The sequence below is a fragment of the Macrobrachium nipponense genome, chromosome 16, assembly GCF_015104395.2.
Source record: "Macrobrachium nipponense isolate FS-2020 chromosome 16, ASM1510439v2, whole genome shotgun sequence".
NCBI lineage: Eukaryota > Metazoa > Arthropoda > Malacostraca > Decapoda > Palaemonidae > Macrobrachium > Macrobrachium nipponense.
The window spans coordinates 60,826,764-60,849,129 of NC_087209.1; the positions used below are offsets into that span (position 1 = coordinate 60,826,764).

Below are 22,366 nucleotides of genomic sequence, written 5' to 3' on the forward strand. Positions count from 1 at the left end.
ATATATATATATATATATATATATATACACACACACACACACACACAATCAGTACTCACACTCCTTTCATTGATCTAGTGTCATGATTCGTCAAATACCCGAATAACTGAAGGGGAGAGAGGAGAGAGAGAGAGAGAGACATTTAAAAATGGCGTTGATTATAATATATACATGAAAATTTAACTGACATACACTATGTTCGTAAATAACAGCAAGCATTGATAGTAAGGCTGGCTGTAAAGGGTGGAATTAAGCAATGTTTTGAGTGTAAATTAACACAAAAGTGAGCTTTTGTTATACCATATGCATATGATTTAGTATAACGGTCATGTTTGATAAACAAGATATGACGTTCATATAAAGGCATTTATGTCTCTTGGTAATGTAACGCCGGTTACTCGCATCGCATTGAACCTCTTACATATGTGCAAGGACTGTTTCCCACTATAATACAATGGAATACCCTATCTCTTTTTTTTTTTTTTTTTTTTTTTTTTCAAGCCGAGTCTGGCTTACAGGATTTGGAATGCAAAATATCTTCTTCATTTGTGGTTCATAAATTCAGTTTGTAGTGTGCGAAGCACAGAAAACTGGTGGATGTTATATATATAAATATATACATATATATATATATATATATATATATATATACATATATATATATATAATATATATATATATATATATATATATATATATATATTATATATAGGCTTTTTGCAAAATGATTTTATCCTTAATGTATCTGTTAAATGCTGAACACAGAAAAATGCAGTTTCGTGTATGTATATATATATATATATATATATATATATATATATATATATGTATATATTTCATATATACACGCAAGTGTGTTGTGAAACACTGAAGCACGATGTTTGCATGTATGCAAGCATGGTATACCATTAGGTGTGTTTTTGAAATGTCAGAATTATTTGCTCCTTATGAAAATGCAATCGGGCTTAGTACGGTCCCCATTTTTTTTTTTTTTTAAGCACTATCTTCTAAACAAAATGAAGAGAATCGTCGTGCAAACAGTCGAAAGTTCCTATTTTGATTATTTCCATATTTTGAAAAAAATAGGGTCCTACTCACGTTCATAACTATGACTTTCTGCTTATTATTTCCGGACACATTATAGTGATACACCACAGATAACATTAACTTAATCTTGAATATACTTTCACAATGTTCTCTCTATAACATCGGTTAGGAATTCCTCAAACGTAAGACGAATGTGTTTCAAGCGCTGCATTTTAGACTTAGGTGATATCGGCATCTCCTGAGAAAAGTGAATTACAAAAACACATGCTTTCGCTCAGGAGGCCTAAGGAGGCCTATGGATGTCCTCTATAAAAGCTCCGCCCCCGAAGGCCATCTTCACCAGTGACCAGCCAGCCATGAAGAGTCTAGTGGTATGCCTACTCATTGCCGTGGCTTGTGGTAAGTTTTTTTTTTTCTTCTTTTTTTTGTTCACTGTTTGCTTTTGCAAGATGTTTTCGTTATTTTGTTTAGTCTTTCGGAGGAATTTTTTGAATTTCCGATTTTTTAAAATGATTTTTAATGCAAGATGTTAGCTTTGCAGTGATTGAATTACTTCATCTGTACCATTAATACATTTTCTTATTAGTGATACGTCATTATTATTATTATTATTATTATTATTATTATTATTATTATTATTATTATTATTATTATTATTATTATTATTATTATTATTGCACAAATGGCGTCTGTGGTCCCGCTGTCATCAGGCAAAGATATTATCGAAGATTTTTTCCAATATACTCATTTATACAGGTTGCGTAGAATTGGTAAGGATGAGGAACAACAAAGGATATAGTCTTAATGGGAAGTGGAACAACTTTTTTTCTGTTAAGGAATCAAATGGAATGGAACAACTTTTTTTTTATTTAAATAACATTTGTTTTCTCTCAGACTAAGATCGATAATTAATTTAAGTATTTTACCTCTGTGGGCAATATTCATTCTGAAATATTCATCAGACCCAATGCTTGTTTGTCTACTGTGAAATTTTTTTCATATTTTTTTTTTATATTTAGCATCTTGATGATCTACAAACCTATAATTTTGTCAAAATCACTTCCAGTGATCATGTTCCAAAATGGGTATATATGTGTTTTAATATATATATATATATATATATATATATATATATATATATATATATATATATATATATATATATATATATATATATATATATATGTGTGTGTGTGTGTGTGTGTGTGTGTATATATATATAAATCCACCCTGAAAATTCCAGTGCTTTGATAAATAAATCATTGTGTTGTCTGATTAAACATATTCATGAGATGAATTTCAAGTGGTTTCGAGATTAACGAGGCTCCGGTATTGTGCAAAGGGGATTGCGATACAAAGCAAATATATCAGTAAACAGATCACTGTCAGATAAACAAATCAGTATTTAGTGTATCTAATTAAATACACAGGAAGCAAATCGCGTTATTTGAATGATAAAAGAAGGATTATTTTGTTTATTCATTCCCCGCTGGTTACTAATGCATATAGTTAAGTCATCGCATTTTTCCTCGCTAATTTGATTATAAACTTTTTCATGTTATGCTGAAACACCTTTTAATGTTGATTTTATTCATGGCAATTGGAATTACACAATGAGGAGAGTTAGGTCTTAACAAACAAATTCAGTGGAAAGCTGGACTGACATGTAATATCACTATATAAATTTCGGGGAAAGACATCAATTGAGGAATTCAGTCTTAGTGAATCCGTTTCCTGACTCCTGACTTCGTTTGAGTCAGTGGAGTAATTTATATTCCATAAGTCCACTTTATATCTTCCTTTGATTCAGTGGAGTGATTTTTATTTCATAATTCCACATTTATAACTTCATTTGATTCAGTGGAGTAAGTTTTATCCCATACCTCCACTTTATATCTTCTTTTGATTCAGTGGAGTAATTTATACTTTGAATCCACTTTATAACTTCCTTTGATTCAGTGGAGTAATTTCTATATCATAAATCCACTTACTAACTTTCTTTTGATTCAGTGGAAAAGATAGAGAATATCGCTCGCTCTATCAGAACAATTTAATTCCTCGCAGCTGCTCCTAAGCACAAACCCAAGTTTAGGAAAGGCTTGAACAGGATCATAGGAGGCGAAGAAGCTCGACCCGGAGAATTCCCTTACCAGCTGAGCTTCCAAGAAGTCCTCTACGGCTCCAGCTACCACTTCTGCGGCGCCTCCATCTACAGCGAGAACTGGGCCATCTGCGCTGCCCATTGCGTCCAGGGGGAAGACTTCGAGCACCCGGATAACCTCAGGGTAACGATCAAAAGACCTTATGTCAATTATTCTGTGAGTTTATGAATACACTGAGATGTTTAAAAGTCTTGACCTAATCCATCACGACTTCCCGTCGTTTCGTTGGAGAAACAAATCCACAGTTATTTTTTCATTTTAATGAGTGATCTCTTCTTTTATGTATTTCCCTTTAACTCCTGTTACTTCCTGATGAGCGCCATATTCTTCGGAAGCTTAAATTTCAATTCAGTGGCCCCTTTGGTGGGCTTGTTCTGTATGAATAAGGTTCATTTTCTGGATGATAATAATGATAATGTGGGTACGAACATACCAGGGTTGGCAATGATTAAATCAAACTGTTTTAATCAAGTGATTAAATCATTGATTTTCTCATTAAAAAAATCACGATTTAAAATTTTTTGTTTCTAATTTGAAAGCAAACAAATAGAAAAATATGGGTTGGAGGTTAATAAAAACTAAGCATAACTGTGCTGCATCTATTTATTTTGATATAAAAAAGATTGCCAGTACATACTTTAGGCCAGAACTGGAAACCCAAAAGATAAATCAATAGTAATTCTGTCCTAAAATACATTTTGAGGAAAAAAAGGGTTGAAAAAATTTAACATAAAAAACAATAAATAAAAAACAAATAAATCACTGATTTTTTTTTATTTTTTATTTAAAAAAATCACGAACCCTGGAATATATTTACAAAGAAATAAACTACATAGAGAATCTGTTCGATTTCCCCTTTTTTGAAAAGTAGAATCGTACAGTTTCCTGAACAAAATTTCTTTGTGTAGATTTATTTATTAAAATATATTTGCACCCATACATAAATGTGGATTCGTTTCTCCATTTAAAGACTCGCGCTTCTATGAGGATTTTTAACACAAAAGTCGTTTAATTTTTTTAACGGTTTCCTGAAATTCGCCAGGTTGTCGCTGGGGAACACAGCTTCGACCTGGCAGAGGGCAACGAGCAGACCATCGTCCTGTCTAAGATCATCCAACATGAGAACTACGACCCAGACAAGATCAGCAACGACGTGTCACTCCTGCGCCTCTCGGAGCCTCTGGTCTTCAACGACTTCGTTCAGCCCGTCGCCCTCCCCGCGCAAGGGCACGTAGCCACCGGCGACTGCATCGTCACCGGCTGGGGCACGACGAATGAGGGAGGAACTATACCGTCTACTCTCCGCAAGGTGACTGTGCCCCTCGTCTTGGATGAGGTGTGTCGGAAGGATTACGGTCAAGAGGAGATAGTCGATTCCATGCTCTGCGCAGGCGTCGAATCAGGGGGCAAGGACGCCTGTCAGGGAGACTCTGGGGGACCTCTAGTCTGTTCTGACGGTGGGTCGCAGTACCTGGCTGGTATTGTGTCCTGGGGCTACGGCTGTGGGAATCCTAATTACCCAGGTGTTTACACAGAAGTGGCATACTTCGTGGACTGGATCACTTCCCATGCAGTCTAAAGGCTTCCTGGGTATTTTATTGGCTAATGAAACTTGTTCATAATAAAATTCTCCCTGACCTGACCTAAAAACTTGTCAAAACTTATAATTTCCATTGATACAATGTTTTTACTTTTTTCCCACATGGTTTAATAAAACTTTACCTTGATAAGCGTGGTTATAATCAACGACGAAGTTGGCATAGCAGACATAACGGATATCAGATATATTAAGGAGTTGAATATATGTACAATCCTCTGAAGTTTTAAGACTTCCCTGTTGCCATATGCACTTTCAACATGAAAAGTATAAAAAGATACGAGGCTTGACATTAAATTGTTAATGAATGCACAGCCTTATTCTATACACAAATCCTTTTCTCCTATCACTAGAGAGCGGGGTTCTATCCCTCGAGGAGAAATGTCTTGGGACCATATCTAGGAAATCATATGCGCGCTGATAACCTGAGCATTGAATTTGGTACTTGATGTTCACAGGGTAAACAGTCTTCGGGCTTAGCAGCGTCATTCCTAAAGAATTGCTGAACGCCGGAAGGTTAACACCGTCTGAATCCATCCACTCAGGTGAAACATTAAATGGTTCTGTCAGATTCCCATTGTTAGCTTCTATCTACCTCAGCAAGGAATTAAGTACCTGATAGGTGTCAACTTTGGCTGCTTGCAATCAAGATGCAAAAGAGCATGGGGCTAACAACTTTGACATCAAGAAACCTGCTAACGCTCGACAGTAGTGTGTTGCTATGATACCACATTCACTATCCTATCAAGAGCACATGGGTTCGAATCTTGAGTGAGGATGAAGAAATGTGTGAATATTCCATTAAAACCCATTGTTATTCTGTTGCCACATGCGGAATATTGAGAACTTGGTAGTTAGGTGACTCTTGGAGGCCACTGGCGGGATTTTGCTAAGATTGGTAACTTTTTGAAATACCCCCTTTAAGCATATATATATATATTATATATATATAATATCGTTTTCATCTACTATATTCTAGATATTATATTATATTATATATATATATATAAGTTGCTAACACATATATGTGTATATATATATATATATATACAGAGAGAGAGAGAGAGAGAGAGAGCGAGAGAGAGAGAGAGAGAGAGTGTACTGTTTCTTATTGTTGATGGAGTTGTATGCCAACGAAACCCTTAAAGTTTGATTAACCATAATTCAAGAAATTAACTCTACTAATTTTGCTACCGATAAGGAAAAGCGAATAGATTCAAGACCACAGAAGTTTCACTCTACCCGTCATCTTTTATCTTCACTTGTGGGAACAATGCGATCGGTTGTCCTAACGTCTTCATGGGAAATTCGCAGGTGTGCTCTGTAGTAATCAGCTTTTATCAGGAGAGTGCTTTCTACCTGTAAATGTTTATTGTCGTCTGTATCTGTTCCTTTCTGTTACTTCTTTCGAATGAACTCCACATTCTTTGGAAGCTTGGAATTCTAGTCTACGGCTCCAGCTGGCTTGTTCCCTATGAATCGGGTTCATCTTTTTAATTAATTATAATCTTTTTGAAAATTGAGACTATCGGGTTCTCAGGGTAGGGGAACTCTTTCTTACCCTATACTGCGAGGTTTGGGAATTCCTCTCTCTTCCCGTTTTTTTCCTAATTTATTATCTGATGATATCAGTCCAAATAAGAGGTCTTCGCTTTCTCTTGTAATCTCTTATCAAAATAATAGTTCGTCGCTTTCTCTTTTAATCTATCAGAATAATAGTTCGTCGCTTTCTTTTGTACTTTCTATCAAATTAAGAGGTCTTCGCTTTCTCTTTTAATCTATCAGAATAATAGTTCGTCGCTTTCTTTTGTACTTTCTATCAAATTAAGAGGTCTTCGCTTTCTCTTGCAATGTGTGTCAAAATAAGAGTTCTTTGCTTTCTCTTGTAATCTGTATCAAATTAAGATCTTCGCTTTCTCTTGTTCCCATTCGATGACGGGTTGTGACGTTTGCCTCAGTAGCAAGAGAACCTGTGTTCAATGATTAAATTGTCACTCTAACCTGTGAATTTCAAATCTGTAAGTTTTGTCACTTATCAGGACTGCTGCAGCCTCGGCCGACGACAAGTTGAATATCTCATTATCATTGTCATAGGAATCTGCGGTTAGGAAATCGGACGCACTGTTGACAGGTTGGATGTCAGGGAACGGTAATGGAACCTCGACACTTACCTGAGGGTCGCTCATGTTCATTCCCATTGTATTGTGTTTCTTGAAATATATAAATATTATAATTATCTTTTTAAAAGTAATTTTAAATCAGTGAAAAGATCTGTATTGCATCACTAAATAATTTTTTTTATTGAGGACAAGCATGACTAGACGTTAAATGCATGAAAGCGTGAAGTCATTTTTCATTAAGGGAAGAAAATTCTTCCACCCAGAGAGAGAGAGAGAGAGAGAGAGAGAGAGAGAGAGAGAGAGAGAGAGAGAGGGGGGGGGGGGGAGGGGGCCGGGGGGAAAAATTCTCCACTCAGAGAGAGGAAGGAGGGAGAATGTTTTTGTGTGTCTGTGCAAGAAGAGAGAGAGAGAGAGAGAGAGAGAGACACGGAACGGTTTTTGCTGATAAATGAACAACCTTCTTCTCGAAGCAGCGAGAGAGTAAGTAATGGAACCCCGAGGTGATATATTACCTCGATACCATCGAGAAAAGACTCTCAGGCAACTCCCGATAAAAAAAGGACCCATAATAAGAGTCCCAAAAAAGAATCTGTCATTTATATATATTTCACTTCGCCAAGTTTCGCGATTTATTACCTTTCTGTAAAGAGCGTGAGATTTCGTGCGCGATTTCTCCGCCAATGAGAGAGAGAACATGATTTTGTGGTCGCGAGATGAAGAAAAATTAATTTATAATTTTTTTCCACTGTTCCATCACTGATTAGGGGCACTTTGACATAATGCGTTTTATCTAGAGGTCACCCTATGGGTTAAGTGCCGTCAGTGCGCCTCCCGTGGTGCACTGCAAGCACTACTAAAAGGTGCTCATAGCGTCCCTTTCGCCCACTTTTCAAGCTTTTCACTCTATACCTCGATTCCCGCTTCCTTTCTTCTATCTTGCTGTCCAACTTCTCTGTCACTGCAACTTTGGGGTTTTCGCCCATTTCCGCCGTCATCTATTATTTCATCTTTGGTTTCTGGACCTCGTTATCTTGTTGTCCAACTCATTCTTTTCAGTCTTAAGCGCTTGAATGACCGAAAGTGCCCCAGTTCTTGGCTTAACAGCCTAGATTTCATAAACCGATCAGTCTAGAAGATCCCGTATATTTTATGGTCGTTTTTTAAATGAATGTACCGATACTCGTCTGGGATACGTTCCTCTTCAACTGTCATCTTCTTCTCTTTAATATTTAATGTAATAACGTTTTTCAATTCCACCTGGGACAATTCGTTTCCCATAGGGAAACCTGAATATAAATACAGGTTAATTTGGACGCACTGACATATATTTCTTTCCCATGGGATTTTTGTTCATTAATGGAAGTCATATCAACAAATGAAATATTAACAAATTAACAAAGATCGCCAGTGACTTTAAGACTCCAATGTTATTAATCAAATCGTCGAATCAGTCTTGTTATTTCAACAGGAGGATTTGATGACCTTAAAACAGGTTTGCGAGATGGTGGTAGAATCTGTAATCTCCAGTAGCAATTGATATAGGTCAAATTATTTTTTATTGGGTATAAAGTGAACGTAAGTGGCAGGTCATGACTTCTTTTGCGAGCGTGGTGAAAGACGTACGTGCGCGCGTGTGTGTGTGTGTGTTTGTGCTTTCATGTGTTTGTGTCTTTGTTTATGAATTTGTGTGAACGGCAGTTGGTGCCAAGATGTTGGATTTTTTTATACCTTATCTTCCGTGTTGATTTTTTTTATACAATCTGCTGTTAAAAACGATACATTTGAAAAAAAGAGAAGGATAAAATGTGGTTTAATCACGTTCATACATAGATATTTCTGCCTAACTCTTTACATGTTTACTCTCAACTCTTTCTCTCGTCTCCTCTCTCATCTCTCTCTCTCTCTCTATATATATATATATATATATATATATATATATATATATATATATATATATATAAAGAGTAAAACCAGCAACTTGTACATAAAACATCCTTTATTTTCTTATGACTACCGGTTTCGGAGTAACTGTCTCCATCATCAGGTCTATACAAAAACACACAGAAAGAAAAAAAAATTAAAAATCACTAAATTACGATCGATCATTAGAATGAAGAAGTGTTACACAAAGGTTACATTGTATATATAATAAAAACAAAGTAATGTACAAGCATAAAAAAGGAAAGTAAGCAATATTAAAAAATAAATAAATAAATAAATATATAAATAAATACCTGCATCATGAAGGCATACAAACATACACACTAAAAATTTTTTAAAAACACAGCATCTCCGTGGACCTCTCGTTGTTACTGAGGGAAGGTTTCAACTTTAAAGTGTAGAGACTTTCTACTATTGCCAGCTCCATGGGGCCACTCGACTAGAGAGAATGGAAAATGAATCTAACCTAAGAGGGTGATCACTATTTTCTGCGTGATCCCGTATGGCACTGAATGGTGGTTTTGCTAAAAGCCTGTTTGTCCTAACTGATCTTCCCAAGTGTTCAAACCATCGTACACGTGCTTGGCGCTTTGTTTTCCCCACGTAAATTGCATTACAGCAATTGCACTCTTATTTATATACAACATGAGACTGTAGTTCTGGGGGTACGATGTCTTTGTACTTGAACAAACCACCAATAGTATACTTAGGCTTGAACACTACCCTAACATTAACTTGAGGATAAAATTCTCTTAAAAGTTTTAGTAGTCTATTTTTAACAGAAAAACTCTTATTACCATAGAAAAACGTGGGGAAAACAAAGCGCCAAGCACGTGTACGATGGTTTGAACACTTGGGAAGATCAGTTAGGACAAACAGGCTTTTAGCAAAACCACCATTCAGTGCCATACGGGATCACGCAGAAAAAGAAAATAGTGATCACCCTCTTAGGTTAGATTCATTTTCCATTCTCTCTAGTAGAGTGGCCCCCATGGAGCTGGCAATAGTAGAAAGTCTCTACACTTTAAAGTTGAAACCTTCCCTCAGTAACAACGAGAGCTCCACGGAGATGCTGTGTTTTTAAATTTTTAGTGTGTATGTTTGTATGCCTTCATGATGCAGGTATTTATTTATATATTTATTTATTTATTTATTTTTTAATATTGCTTACTTTCCCTTTTTTATGCTTGTACATTACTTTGTTTTTATTATATATACAATGTAACCTTTGTGTAACACTTCTTCATTCTAATGATCGATCGTAATTTAGTGATTTTTAATTTTTTTTCTTTCTGTGTTTTTTGTATAGACCTGATGATGGAGACAGTTACTCCGAAACCGGTAGTCATAAGAAAATAAAGGATGTTTTATGTACAAGTGCTGGTTTTACTCTTTCTATCAAGACTCCGTTTTCCAAGGGATAGATCAGTTGCAGATATATATATATATATATATATATATATATATATATATATATATATATATATATATATATATATATATATATATATTTTATATATATATATATATTATGATATATATATATATATATATATATATATATATATATATATATATATATATATATATATATATATATATATATATATATATATATATATATTGTATGCCTCATTGGAATGTACTGAATCGCATGTACATTCATCTGCCTAATTCTGATAAATTTACCAAAAAAACGAGAAGTACATCATCACTATGAAAACACTTCCTAGGGGATTTTTTTATAGAGTAAAATGCATAGAATTTACTGGTCTCGTTCAGGGAATCTACAATATAATATATTTGTTAGTATAATTACGTTATCGGTATTCAGAATGACAGGATTTTAATAAATCAGGTAATTCTGCTTTTATGCAACGTGCGTTACCAAAAGAACAAAAATTACTTGCGTTTCCTGTCTGGACAAGCAAAGCAGTAATTTAATTACCTTGCCGGTGTTTTAAACCGATTAGATGATAATTAGAGTTTAATTTGCATAATTTGTGTTTTCCATCGCAACGCTAATAAAATATGCAGATTCTTGCATTGAATTCATCGGTTTCAACAGAGTATTATTTATTTACTTCGTTTAATTATTTATTTTTTGGCGATGATTGTTTACTGGTAAATATCTATGGTCGGTGGAAGAAGAAGGTTTTTATGAATTACTGTGTTATAATTTCATATGCTCGTACATTAACGCATAAGAAAAAATAAAATAAAAAGTGCATATTGCTCGTTTCACAGCTAATCATTTTGACCTTCTAAAAAAACTACATTGGAGAAAAACAAACAGCTTCAATAAAAAAAAAATGAAATAAAAATTGCGTATCGCTCGTTTCACACCTAATCATTTTGAATTTCAAAAATAAAATAAAATAAAATGGAGAAAAACATACAGCTTCAACAATAAAAAAAATCATATAAAAAGATATACGTAGGCATCACTCGTTTCACAGAGGAAAAAAAAAATCAAATGAAAAGATCTACGTATCAATCGTTCCACAGAGGCAGAAGGACAAAGAGAAACAGCTAATCATTTCGACTTTCCTATTGCGTTCCTGATAAGGCCAAGAGAGTCAATTCTGTCGTCAGTGAGAATGAGAAGCCTTTTATGGTGATCAGACGCCGCTTCTGCTGCTGCTGCTGTGCAGAGGAGGACCCACTTTCCTCTCTACTCGGGGAGGAGGAGGAGGAGGAAAAGGAAATAGGCGAGACAGCAATTTTCTTCTTCGTTCGCGGCCAAAGGCGGAATCATGCGCTTCATTGAGCTCTGTTTGCTTCTCGCCGTGGTGCAAGGTGAGTTCCAGTATTATTATTATCCCCTGAGACGTCGCCTTATTTCTGTGGAGTAGAGTCTTGGCCTTGGCTTGTCTGAGGTCCGTCCGTATTGCCCTAGACACCTTCCTGATTATGTGTAAAATACGCAATGATGAAGTCACGTGCGTAGTTCTTGTAGTAATTACATGTATATCTGATATGTTTGTGTGTGTTACCATTCAGGTTTTCTCCAAGTCCGTTGGTATTATGTTGCTACAGGCCTCTTGGCCTAATCGCCCACCTGGTTGCGACCACCTCGGTCGACTATATATATATATATAGATATATATATATATATATATATATTTTACTATATATTTATCTAATACTTATATAATATAATATATTATATGTATATATATATATAATATCCTTTATATATAAGTTTAATTATTGATTACTATTTATAAGTATATATATATATATAGTATATTATTATACTACGCTTCTAATATATATATATATATCCCTATATATATCATATATATATATATATATATATATCTATATATATATTATATATATATATATATATATAATTATCCTATATAAATACTATATATACTATATATATCTATATCTATATTTATATCTATATATATATCTATATAAGATATATGTTTTTTTTTTATATATATATATATTATATATATATATATTTATTTTGTTTTATTCAGGAGCACTTAACTAATATATATTATATATATCTATATATATGTATATATATATAATATATATATATATAAATATATATATGTATATATATAAATTATATATATATATATATACCAATAATTAAATATGTATAATATATGGTTTAAATTCAGGAGCACTTAACTATATAGATATATATATAGTATATATAGTATATATATAGATATATATATATATCTGTTTATTCAGGAGCACTTAACTAATATATATATATATATATATATATATATATATATATATAAATATATATATATATATATAAATATATATATATATATATCTATATATATATATATATATATATACATATATATATATATATATGTGTTTAACTCAGGAAGCACTTAACTAAATATATATATTATATATATATATATATAATATATATATATATATAAGTTAAGTGCTCCTGAATCAAACAGGTGAACAACAAAGATAACAAGCGTACACTGTGAGATACACCCACAGCCACTACTTGGAAGTCTCCCACCCATCCCCACCCCCCGCACTTAACTAATATATATATATATATATATATATATATATATATATATATATAGATATATAATATATATATATATATATATATATATAAGTTAAGTGCTCCTGAATCAAACAGTGAACAACAAAGATAACAGCGTACGACTGTGAGATACACCACATGCCACTACTTGGAAGTCTCCCACCTCCCCACCACGCCCCCCCACCCCCCCGCCCCCAACGCGTGGCTATATGATACCTTATCTTTTATCGTGGCGTCCCACATGATGTTTTACCCTCCGCTCCAATTCATCCTCCGTGGTTTTATTGTTACGAATGATTAATTGTCTTTGTGCCTTGTTGGTTCCTAATTATGTTTTTCGCGATCGTGTCCGTCTTCACCAGTTTTATTTAATATATTTTCGTCTTTCCCAAAATCCACTAATTTGTTTTTCGGGATCGTTTCCATTTTCACCAATTTTATTTAATGTGTTCCCATCTTCTCCCATAATCCAATAATTTGTTTTGCGTGGTTTCCGTCTTCACCAATTTTATTTATTCTTATCTTCTGCCATAATCTAGTCTGTGAAATTAAAGATTTCCATGGTGATAAGAATTGCAAACTTTTATTATTTGTTCTTATTATAAATGACTTCCATTTCATTACATTTTCGAAGAAAAAAATTATTAATTTCTTTCTCTTTTAAATATATAGAAAGTTCATTTATGGCAACAAAGACGTAAGCTTAATTGGAGATGAGAAATTCTAGCAAATAGTGCTGATTTAGCATCTTATCTTGAAAACATATTCAGAAATGTAAGACGACACAAAATAGGCCTCCAATCAGTGTAGCAAAAATGCTTTATTTTGTACTTTATAAAAACTAATGTGAAACTCCTTTATTCAATACGAAGGATGCCATTAATTTACTGTTGTAAGAAAATCAGCATAGATTTTCACTCTTTTTCTACGTTTAGCTCTCTCTCTCTCTCTCTCTCTCTCTCTCTCTCTCTCTCTCTCTCTCTCTCTCAGTATGTATAATTATATATACGCGTGTATATATGTTTATATATTATATATAATACATACACACCCACGAGACGACTGAGTGGCGTGATCGGTATGGTATTGGCCTGCCACCTCGGTGGCCGAGAGTTCGATTCTCGGGCATTTCATTGAGGGGTTAGAGATGTGTATTTCTGGTGAATAGAAGTTAGCTCTCGACGTGGTTCGGAAGTCACGTAAAGCCGTTGGTCCCGTTGCTGAATAACACTGGTTCCATGCAACGTAAAAACACCAAACACACACACACACACAACAAGAGGCATACTCTAGATAGAATTAATAATTTCCAAGAGAGAGAGAGAGAGAGAGAGAGAGAGAGAGAGAGAGAGAGAGAGAGAGAGAGAGGTGGGCCCCTGGGGTGGGGAGAGACAGACAGATCTTCCTCAACTTAAGACAAATAAATTCAGCCTTTTATCTTGGCGAATCGAGCACAGGCCTGCCGTACTCGAAGCCTCGGTACCGTCCCCACCACGTCGGGATCATAGGAGGCGACTCGGCTTCGGCAGGAGAATTTCCTTACCAGCTGAGCCTCCAGGACACCGCCTTCGGCTTCCGCTTCCACTTCTGCGGCGCCTCTATCTACGACGAGAACTGGGGCGTCTCCGCCGCCCAGTGCTTCCAGGGGGAAGATGTCGAGGACCCGAGCAACCTCCTTGTGAGTTAGAGATGACTTTGTACTTTCCTGTTTTTATTAGGTATTGTCTATTAAATCAAAGTCTGGTTCATATTAACTTTTTCGAGGGGGACATGTTTTTATTTTTAATATGATTATGGCTTATTTAGTTCTCAACACTAAAATTGGTCAAAGTTTTAAATGTTTAATTGATTTGAAATCGAAAAATTTATGTTTTGGAATAATCCAAAAAAAGTTTTTTTTTTCTTTCACTTTTATAATTAAACTTTCCTATGGCTTTAAGGAAGTGGCATCGTAAGTTGTCTGGTCATGAAAATTTTTTTTTTCTGAAATATATCCAACAACTGTTAGTTATTATGAGGATTTATAATTCTACACATATTTCAATTGTAGTTTTTGCTAGCCGTCGGTATCGCAATGTTTAGGCTGTATGGTAACAGTTCCTGTAGTTATATTTACTCCTATATATATATATATATATATATATATATATATATATATTATATAGTATATATATGTGTGTGTGTGTGTGTATATATATGTGTAGTGTGTGTATATTATATATATATGTGTGTATATAGTATACATATATATATATATATATATATATATATATATAGATATATAGATATATATATATATATATATATATATATATATATGTATATATATGTATATTATATATATATATATATATATATATATTTATCATATATATATAGGTATATATATAATATATATATATATATATATATATATATATATATATATATATATATATAATTTCTTCGCATACTCGACTCCTGAACTACAGGTCGTGGCTGGCGAACTGCAGAGGAACGCTTCCGAAGGACACGAGCAGTCCATCCAGCTCTCGCAGTTCATCCAACACGAAGACTACAACGGCTACACCTATAGCAACGACATAGCCGTCTTCAAAGTCGTGGAACCCTTCGTCTTCAACGAATACGTGCAGCCCATCGACCTTCCCCGGCGGGCCACACCGCTGCGGGAGACTGCATCGTTTCAGGCTGGGGCACTACTGAAGAAGGAGGACTAGCGTCTGAGATTCTCCTGAAGGCGACTCTGCCCGTCCTCACCGACAGGCAGTGCCGGGTCACTTACGGCGACGCCCTCGAGGAATCCATGCTCTGCGCGGGCGTGTCTGAAGGAGGTGTTGGCCCCTGCACTGCCGACACGGGAGGGCCTTTGGTGTGTTCGGATATCGGAGGGGCTTACTTGGCAGGCGTCGTGTCTTGGGGTCACGGGTGCGCGCGCCCTGATACGCCCGGTGTTTACTGCGAAGTTTCTTATTATACCGACTGGATCAAGTCTCACGTTTCCTGATTCATTAGGGAAGGATCATCTTTATTCCTCTCGGTGGAAATGTCTGTAATAAAGTTACGAAAATGTATAACCGTCTTCTTTGAAAATTTCGAAACTGAAGTATAATGTTGTGATTGTGAATGCAGTGATTACCTGCAGCAAAGTTGAGTGTTTCTTACTTTCACATTTCGATATGTAAATGTGGATTTGCCCCAGTCATTCTTTTACCTTCGTTTGAGCTTTACATCTTTCATCATCCTCCCTTACATTACTCATCCTTATCCTATTCTGATATACTTTTGTACGTATATGTTTCGCCGTCTTCCACATGAAATTTATTAGTCAACCAAGTGGCCGCGAGTTCGATTCTCGAGCATTCCGTTGAGGAGTGAGAGATGTGTATTTCTGGTGATAGAAGTTCACTCTCGACGTGGTTCGGAAGTCACGTGAAACCTTTGGTCCCGCTGCTGAATAACCACAGGTTCCATGCAACGTAAAAAACACCATACAAAAACAACCATGTTCTCCAATTGGACGCTAAACTGTACATGTAATTTGTTTCAAAACGTAATATGGTGGTCTTCTAGACTGAAAGCAAATTCACTCCAAATAGTATCGGAGAGAAAAAAGAAAGAAAAAAAAAAGAGATGTCAAATGAGTCATAAGGTCATGAGAGATCCACCTCCGATAAAGAGGTAAATCCAAGATAGAATGAAGACAGACTTGAAAGAGAGAGAGAGAGAGAGAGAGAGAGAGAGAGAGAGAGAGAGCAATAATCTAAACAGTTACCTGTTAGGTTAACAGAAATCTCTAATATCTTGGGTGTTTATTAAAATCTACTATATTAGAAGACTTGACCTAAACAGACAAACATTTATGTTATGTCATCCTACCTATAAATATTTTGAACAGTGAAGTTACTATAAGGTTAAGATAGCATTTTTGATTCTGTTACGTCCAAACTTAATAACAATCTTCATGGAACAGAGGAGAGAATTACGTCCAGTCTCTGTTCAAACACAGTTTCTCTATTCAGATATAAGTTTCTTGGATCGTTCATGAAGAGACTTCAACCTCACAGAGGTGACAAGAGGATTTTGAGAGATGAATGCTGAATGAGACACTGGAAGCTGAATTATCATGCAAATTCTCTGCGTGAAAGAAACTGTAAAGCAAAAAGATGGTTTTTAAATCCAGAGAGAAGAGAGATAAAATCACAAACAAATTTTTATCAACAGATCATTGTTCTGTAGTAGGGGAATTAGACTGGAAAGTTGTCTGACACCTCATCAGAATTTCACGTCCATTCCAAGAGCGGAAGACTGGGGCCATTAACAAGATATGTTTACCTTACAGAACTTCTCTTTCAAGTCGGAATCTTTGAAGATATCAGTACGACAAGAGAAGAAGAGCCTTCCAAGTATCATAGCGGGCTTGGCCAAGCTTCAATAACAGCTGTAAATCGTGTTTTTGAAATAAACTTGAATTAGGAAACGTTGTCATTCCGTTAGGGACATATAATTCAAAGAAGTTTAACAATTCTCTGACGCATTCCTCTTCAGAAAAGGGAATCAGATTAATGCCTTGTTCATGCATAACGAAGAAGAAGGATGCGGTTATTAAGAAAAAAATATCAGGACGTACAGTATAAAAATTGAATTAAGAATTGAAGTTTCAGCAAAGCAAGGTAAAACCGCCTACCATGGGTGATTTTTACGAAAATCAAAAGGCTCATCTCTGACAAATGCTGAGAAAGACCTACTCAAACATGCTGTGAGTGGGTTAAAGGAGTTTTCAAGGTAAGTCAAAAGTTGAGAAAATGAGATGCAATAGGACCGTATGTCCGGATAATAAATAAACTAAGAGCAGAAATAGTTTGGGAAGGAAAGTACCCACTGATTTCTCTCTTGGTTAACGAGTATAGGGGTGTAATACCATATTCGTTGGTAGAGTGAGCAAGAGCCATGGCAGACACTCAGATGAGCCAATTTTATGACACCTAAGTAAAAATACAAAATTTGCTTTAAGAATATCGTGAGATATTTGGAAATTTTGCGAGAGGCAGCACCACAGCAAACGGAGTTTTAAGAGAAGCTGTAGGGGACTAGAAGATTTGAGATAAAACAAGAAGAAGAAGGGGAAGAAGAAGAGCTACTCTGAGCTGGGTAGTCATGGATGGGAACCAACATTTCTGCAAGGCGAGTCTGCCGTCTCGGGTACTTTAATAGCTCGAACGCTCAAGATCCCCTACTGGCATAATGCAAACTTAATCCAAAATCCAAACAGTGTGTGGTTGAGGACTGTGTTAAACTGGGGTAGCTCCCTCGTTACCAATGGTTTCTTGAACCACAAGAAAACCCTAATTTCTATAGAGTCAGCGTGATGCTGACTCATGTGCACAAAGACTCTACCTTGATTGGCAGCAAATTCGTACATGTATGTGTTTGCAAAAGGAGGAAATGCTACATCAGTGATTGCGTCAGTGCATAAATGCGATCGTCTAATTGTTTCCTTATACTCATATGATATTTGGATAGTATGTCCTACTTCTTTCACCGTCATCTGGTCACAAAATATTCGCACTTCGTCGAGAGGCGAATTGCTGAAGCTACAGTATCTCCCTCCCCACCCCCGTCCCCATCCCCACTCCGTGTACCCCAACCCCCCTCTCTCCCAACATATGCAAAGCATTTCATACCATTTAAAGAAAGGTTTGAAATGAAGGCAGGAACACTCATCACCACTGACAAAAAGAAAGAAAGATTACTCAGAGAAATTCAGAAGATTTACACCTTCCTCTAAAATGAAAACAAGAAGCCACATCATCATCCACAAGAATTAATAGGAAATGCTTGAAGAAATTCACAGAATTTACTTACTCGTTGTTTCGTTTGAATAATGACGCCACGCAGTAATTCATATGCCTCTTCTGATAAGCCTGAGAATATTAGTTGTCGGATAAAAGCATCTTTGCGGAGTAGCTGCCCTGTTGTGGAATTGCTTGCTCGTGCACGGATAGTACTTTGCAGGCCTTATTGAATGCAAAGAGGGGATTATGTACTTCCTGGTGGTTTTCTTCTGTTTTTCTTCAGTCCTTAGTAAGTCTGGAATTTCAAGTTAATAGAATTGCCAACTTGTGTGCCGTGGCATTGCCTGATTTTATGTCAGTTATTGCTTATATGTGTGTATGTGTTTTATCCTTTTTTTACGCAGATTCTTATACTTATGACGTCAGTTTTCCCTTAAATACATTTTTCAGTTTTGTGATCTAAATAGTGTGATTTATGATTATTTGTCCTTATTTAGGTTTTACATTTTGTACAAGGCTGAATTTCTGTAGTAAAACCATATGTTCCAGATACAGGCATATGTACTCCTCATATAAATATATGTTTGTGTTTGTGTGTAAAAGGGAGTTCATGCTGTCATCCTCTGTTTTCCTATCTCAGGCAATGGCGCAATAGCTTTTGTCGATTACTGGAAGTTTTGATTTCAAGAATATTGTCATATGAATCTAATTGTGGAGATAGAGGAGTAAGTACTAAACATAATGAAGATTAAAAAAATAATAATAAAAAAAAACTTTACTTCCCAGTCGAGCTTTTCAAGCACCTAAGAAGCAAAATAATGAAAAGTTGTTGTCACCATTGTTCCATTCTTGAATCGAACTCAGGCTCGCCTCACTGGGGGCCTCGATATTATCGCCACCGGCGTACTGGCATCATAGGAGGCGACCCGGCTTCTGCGGGAGAACTTCCATACCAGTTGAGTCTCCAGGACACGTCCTTCGGCTTCCGCTTCCACTTCTGCGGTGCTGTTATCTACGACGAAAACTGGGGCGTCTCAGCTGCCCAGTGCTTCCAAGGGGTTGACCCGGAGGACCCAGGTGGCATTGTCGTAAGTCTGGCGTTTCGTGTTATTAAGTTTTGGATAGGCCGTTCATTAGACCCCCATTTTCTTCATGAATGCTCATTCATGCTAAAGGGTTATGAATTTATAACTTTAGGTCATTTAAGCCAGTTAGGCTGAAATTGACCAAAATTACTTAACATTATAATGTTCTTGGCTAATGGTTCCTTGTGTAAATAAAAACTTCAGGTAAGTAATCTTCGTCTATTTAACGAAAAGTAACCATTCTTTTCACGACGAATATTTGCCATAATTGGAATTCTACCTCTGATCTCTAAAAGCAGCAAGAACTGGAGAAACAATTATTTGTAATCGCAAATGAAAATCAAATGGGCTACTTTTGTCTTACCTTTCCAGATCACTCGTTACCCGCCTGCAGTGCGCTTTTATCCGTTTCTTACTCATCATCATATTCTTATCCCTTGTAGTAATATCTAAGATGATTTACGAATGACCAAAAATCTATCACTACTATTGTAGCATAACCGTTGTCTGTTAGGTCCGCAATCCGCTTCTGGTCTACCGCCCACCAGTTCACCCGGATCCGTTTCTTGCATTTACTCGTCATCAAATGTTATCTCTTGTAGTAATATCTAAAATGATTTACGGGTGACCAAAAATGTATCACTACTATCGTAGCATAACTGGTGTCTGCTAGGTCTGCGATCCGCTTCTGGTCTACCGCCCACCAGTTCACCCAGATGTAAGTGGATACTAGCATCTGCTAGGTTCATAAAAAGGATTCGTGGTGCTAGTGCTAGCATCCCCATCCCCAGAAACTCGCCGAAAAACCGAAAAGTTGTAGTACCCTTCGGTGACAAAAGCTGTAACCATTCTGGTAAGAAAAGCTGTAACCCTTCTGGTGACAAAAGCTGTAACCATTCTGATGACAAAATCTGTAACCCTTCTGGTGACAAAAACGGTAACCCTTCTGGTGACAAAAGCTGTAACTATTTTGGTGACAAAAGCTGTAACCCTTCTGGTGACAGAAGCTGTTACCCTTCTGGTGACAAAAGCTTTAACCCTTCTGGTGACAAAAGCTGTTATCCTCTTGTGGCACCCCGTCCAAATATGAAAAAAAGTGGAACAGGATGAAAATTATAATTAAAAAAAAAACTTATCAAACCGAAACATTTCTTTGAATTTCTGAAGACCTTTCCCATTCAACATACAGGCTGTCGCCGGCGAACTCCAGAGGGACATCACAGAAGGTCCCGAACAGACCTCCCGAATATCGCAGTTCTTCCAGCACGAGTTCTTCAACGGCTTCACCTTCAGCAACGACGTAGCCGTCTTCAGGGTCTCGACGCCCTTCGTCTACAACGAATTCGTCCAGCCAATCGCCCTGGCACCGGCCAACCACACGGCCTCGGGCAACTGCACCATTTCGGGCTGGGGGGCCACTGAAGAAGGCGGAGTACCCTCGGAGTCGCTCATGAGAGCGTTCTTGCCCGTGCTGACTGACGCCCAGTGTCGAGTGACCTACGGCGACGCCCTTGAGGATTCGATGATCTGCGCGGGCGTTCCTGAAGGCGGCGTCGACGCCTGTAACGCCGATACGGGAGGACCTCTCGTGTGCTCCGATCTCGGTGGGCCTTACCTGGCTGGTATTGCCTCTTGGGGGCGTGGGTGTGGCAGGCCTGATACACCTGGCGTTTACTGTGAGGTTTCTTATTATGTTGACTGGATCAAGGCTCACGTATCTCAGTAAATGGACCATTTTGATCGCTTACTTAGCAGAGAAATGGAGGTGAAATCATTTATTATTTTTATTCCAATAGTTTTTTCACTAATCGCAGAGCTTCTCTCCTTTTTCATGACACTTATCCAGTGGTTCACGTGAAATCAGTACATTGAAGATTAGTAATGATCTTGCCGCATATTTCCCCACAATCTTCGGTTTCACAGAAGTTGTTCAATTTTTCTAATAGACAGCCTGCAACATCACAACCTAAAAGAATTTCGGAATACCTCTTAAGACATTTCTATTAATATCATATATCCGAAAGTGCCTCTGATTACATCGAAACATTAAGAATTTTATTGTGGTATAGGGTTTGCGGTGGGAAGCATATAACAGTGATCGGATTACTTCGTAACAATAAGATTTTTTAAAATTGTGGGATAGGTTGCTTTTTTTCTTGGGGGAGGAGGAGGGGGGAAGGGGGCATATTGTAATATACACAATTTTATCGACCCCCTTTGTATCAATAACGCCTTCTTTTGACAAATTGATATGTCTTCCCTCAGAGTACACATTCGTCAATGCTCGTATACTTTATCTGTTTCTTATCAAAATTTTTAGCATATCGAAGGCAGTGGTGCCTGGTGAAAAAAACCGCTTTCTTCAGTATCCGTTGATTTGACATTTTGTTCAAAGATGTCCTGGAACTCATTAACAAATGCGAAACTTCTTTTGATACAAGAAATGTGACACATGGAATAAACTGCCACAGAAGTTGTAAACAGCAACAGTGTGGAAGAGTTTAAAAGAAAGCTAGACGAAATCAGTAGGGCACTGAATGAATAGTAAAACCTGCTCCTACAGAT

General features: G+C 36.4%; 2 protein-coding genes and 1 pseudogene across 6 annotated transcripts in view; all 3 read left to right on the forward strand.

Annotated features, from left to right (window-relative positions):
• The window catches only part of LOC135195449 (trypsin-1-like), a 277,572-nt gene that overhangs the window by 147,221 nt on the left and 107,985 nt on the right, over window positions 1-22,366 (forward strand). For 4 of the 5 annotated variants that reach the window (XM_064221685.1, XM_064221687.1, XM_064221686.1 and 1 more), the window contains exons 5-7: window positions 1,326-1,446; window positions 3,112-3,332; window positions 4,252-4,906. The exons of the other annotated variant lie outside the window; for it this stretch is intronic. In XM_064221685.1, the coding sequence (XP_064077755.1) occupies window positions 1,347-1,446; window positions 3,112-3,332; window positions 4,252-4,788 (858 nt within the window). In that variant the 5' untranslated portion in view covers window positions 1,326-1,346 and the 3' untranslated portion in view covers window positions 4,789-4,906. Of the gene's footprint in view, window positions 1-1,325; window positions 1,447-3,111; window positions 3,333-4,251; window positions 4,907-22,366 lie in introns of those variants that run through there. 5 annotated transcript variants of the gene reach the window in all.
• Window positions 11,405-15,998, forward strand: LOC135195763 (trypsin-1-like; annotated as a pseudogene).
• On the forward strand, window positions 16,151-21,575 carry LOC135195762 (trypsin-1-like). Its single transcript, XM_064222211.1, has 3 exons — window positions 16,151-19,005; window positions 19,581-19,804; window positions 20,991-21,575. The coding sequence occupies exons 1-3, from the start codon at window positions 18,963-18,965 to the stop codon at window positions 21,525-21,527; spliced, it is 804 nt and encodes a 267-aa protein (XP_064078281.1). The 5' UTR covers window positions 16,151-18,962; the 3' UTR covers window positions 21,528-21,575.

Coding starts and splice junctions, on each gene's coding strand:
- LOC135195762 (XM_064222211.1), top strand. CDS start 18,963: ATGTACTTCCTGGTGGTTTTCTTCTGTTTTTCTTCAGTCCTTA. Junction 19,006..19,580: donor CTGTTTTTCTTCAGTCCTTA/GTAAGTCTGGAA, acceptor AATCGAACTCAG/GCTCGCCTCACTGGGGGCCT. Junction 19,805..20,990: donor AGGACCCAGGTGGCATTGTC/GTAAGTCTGGCG, acceptor TTCAACATACAG/GCTGTCGCCGGCGAACTCCA.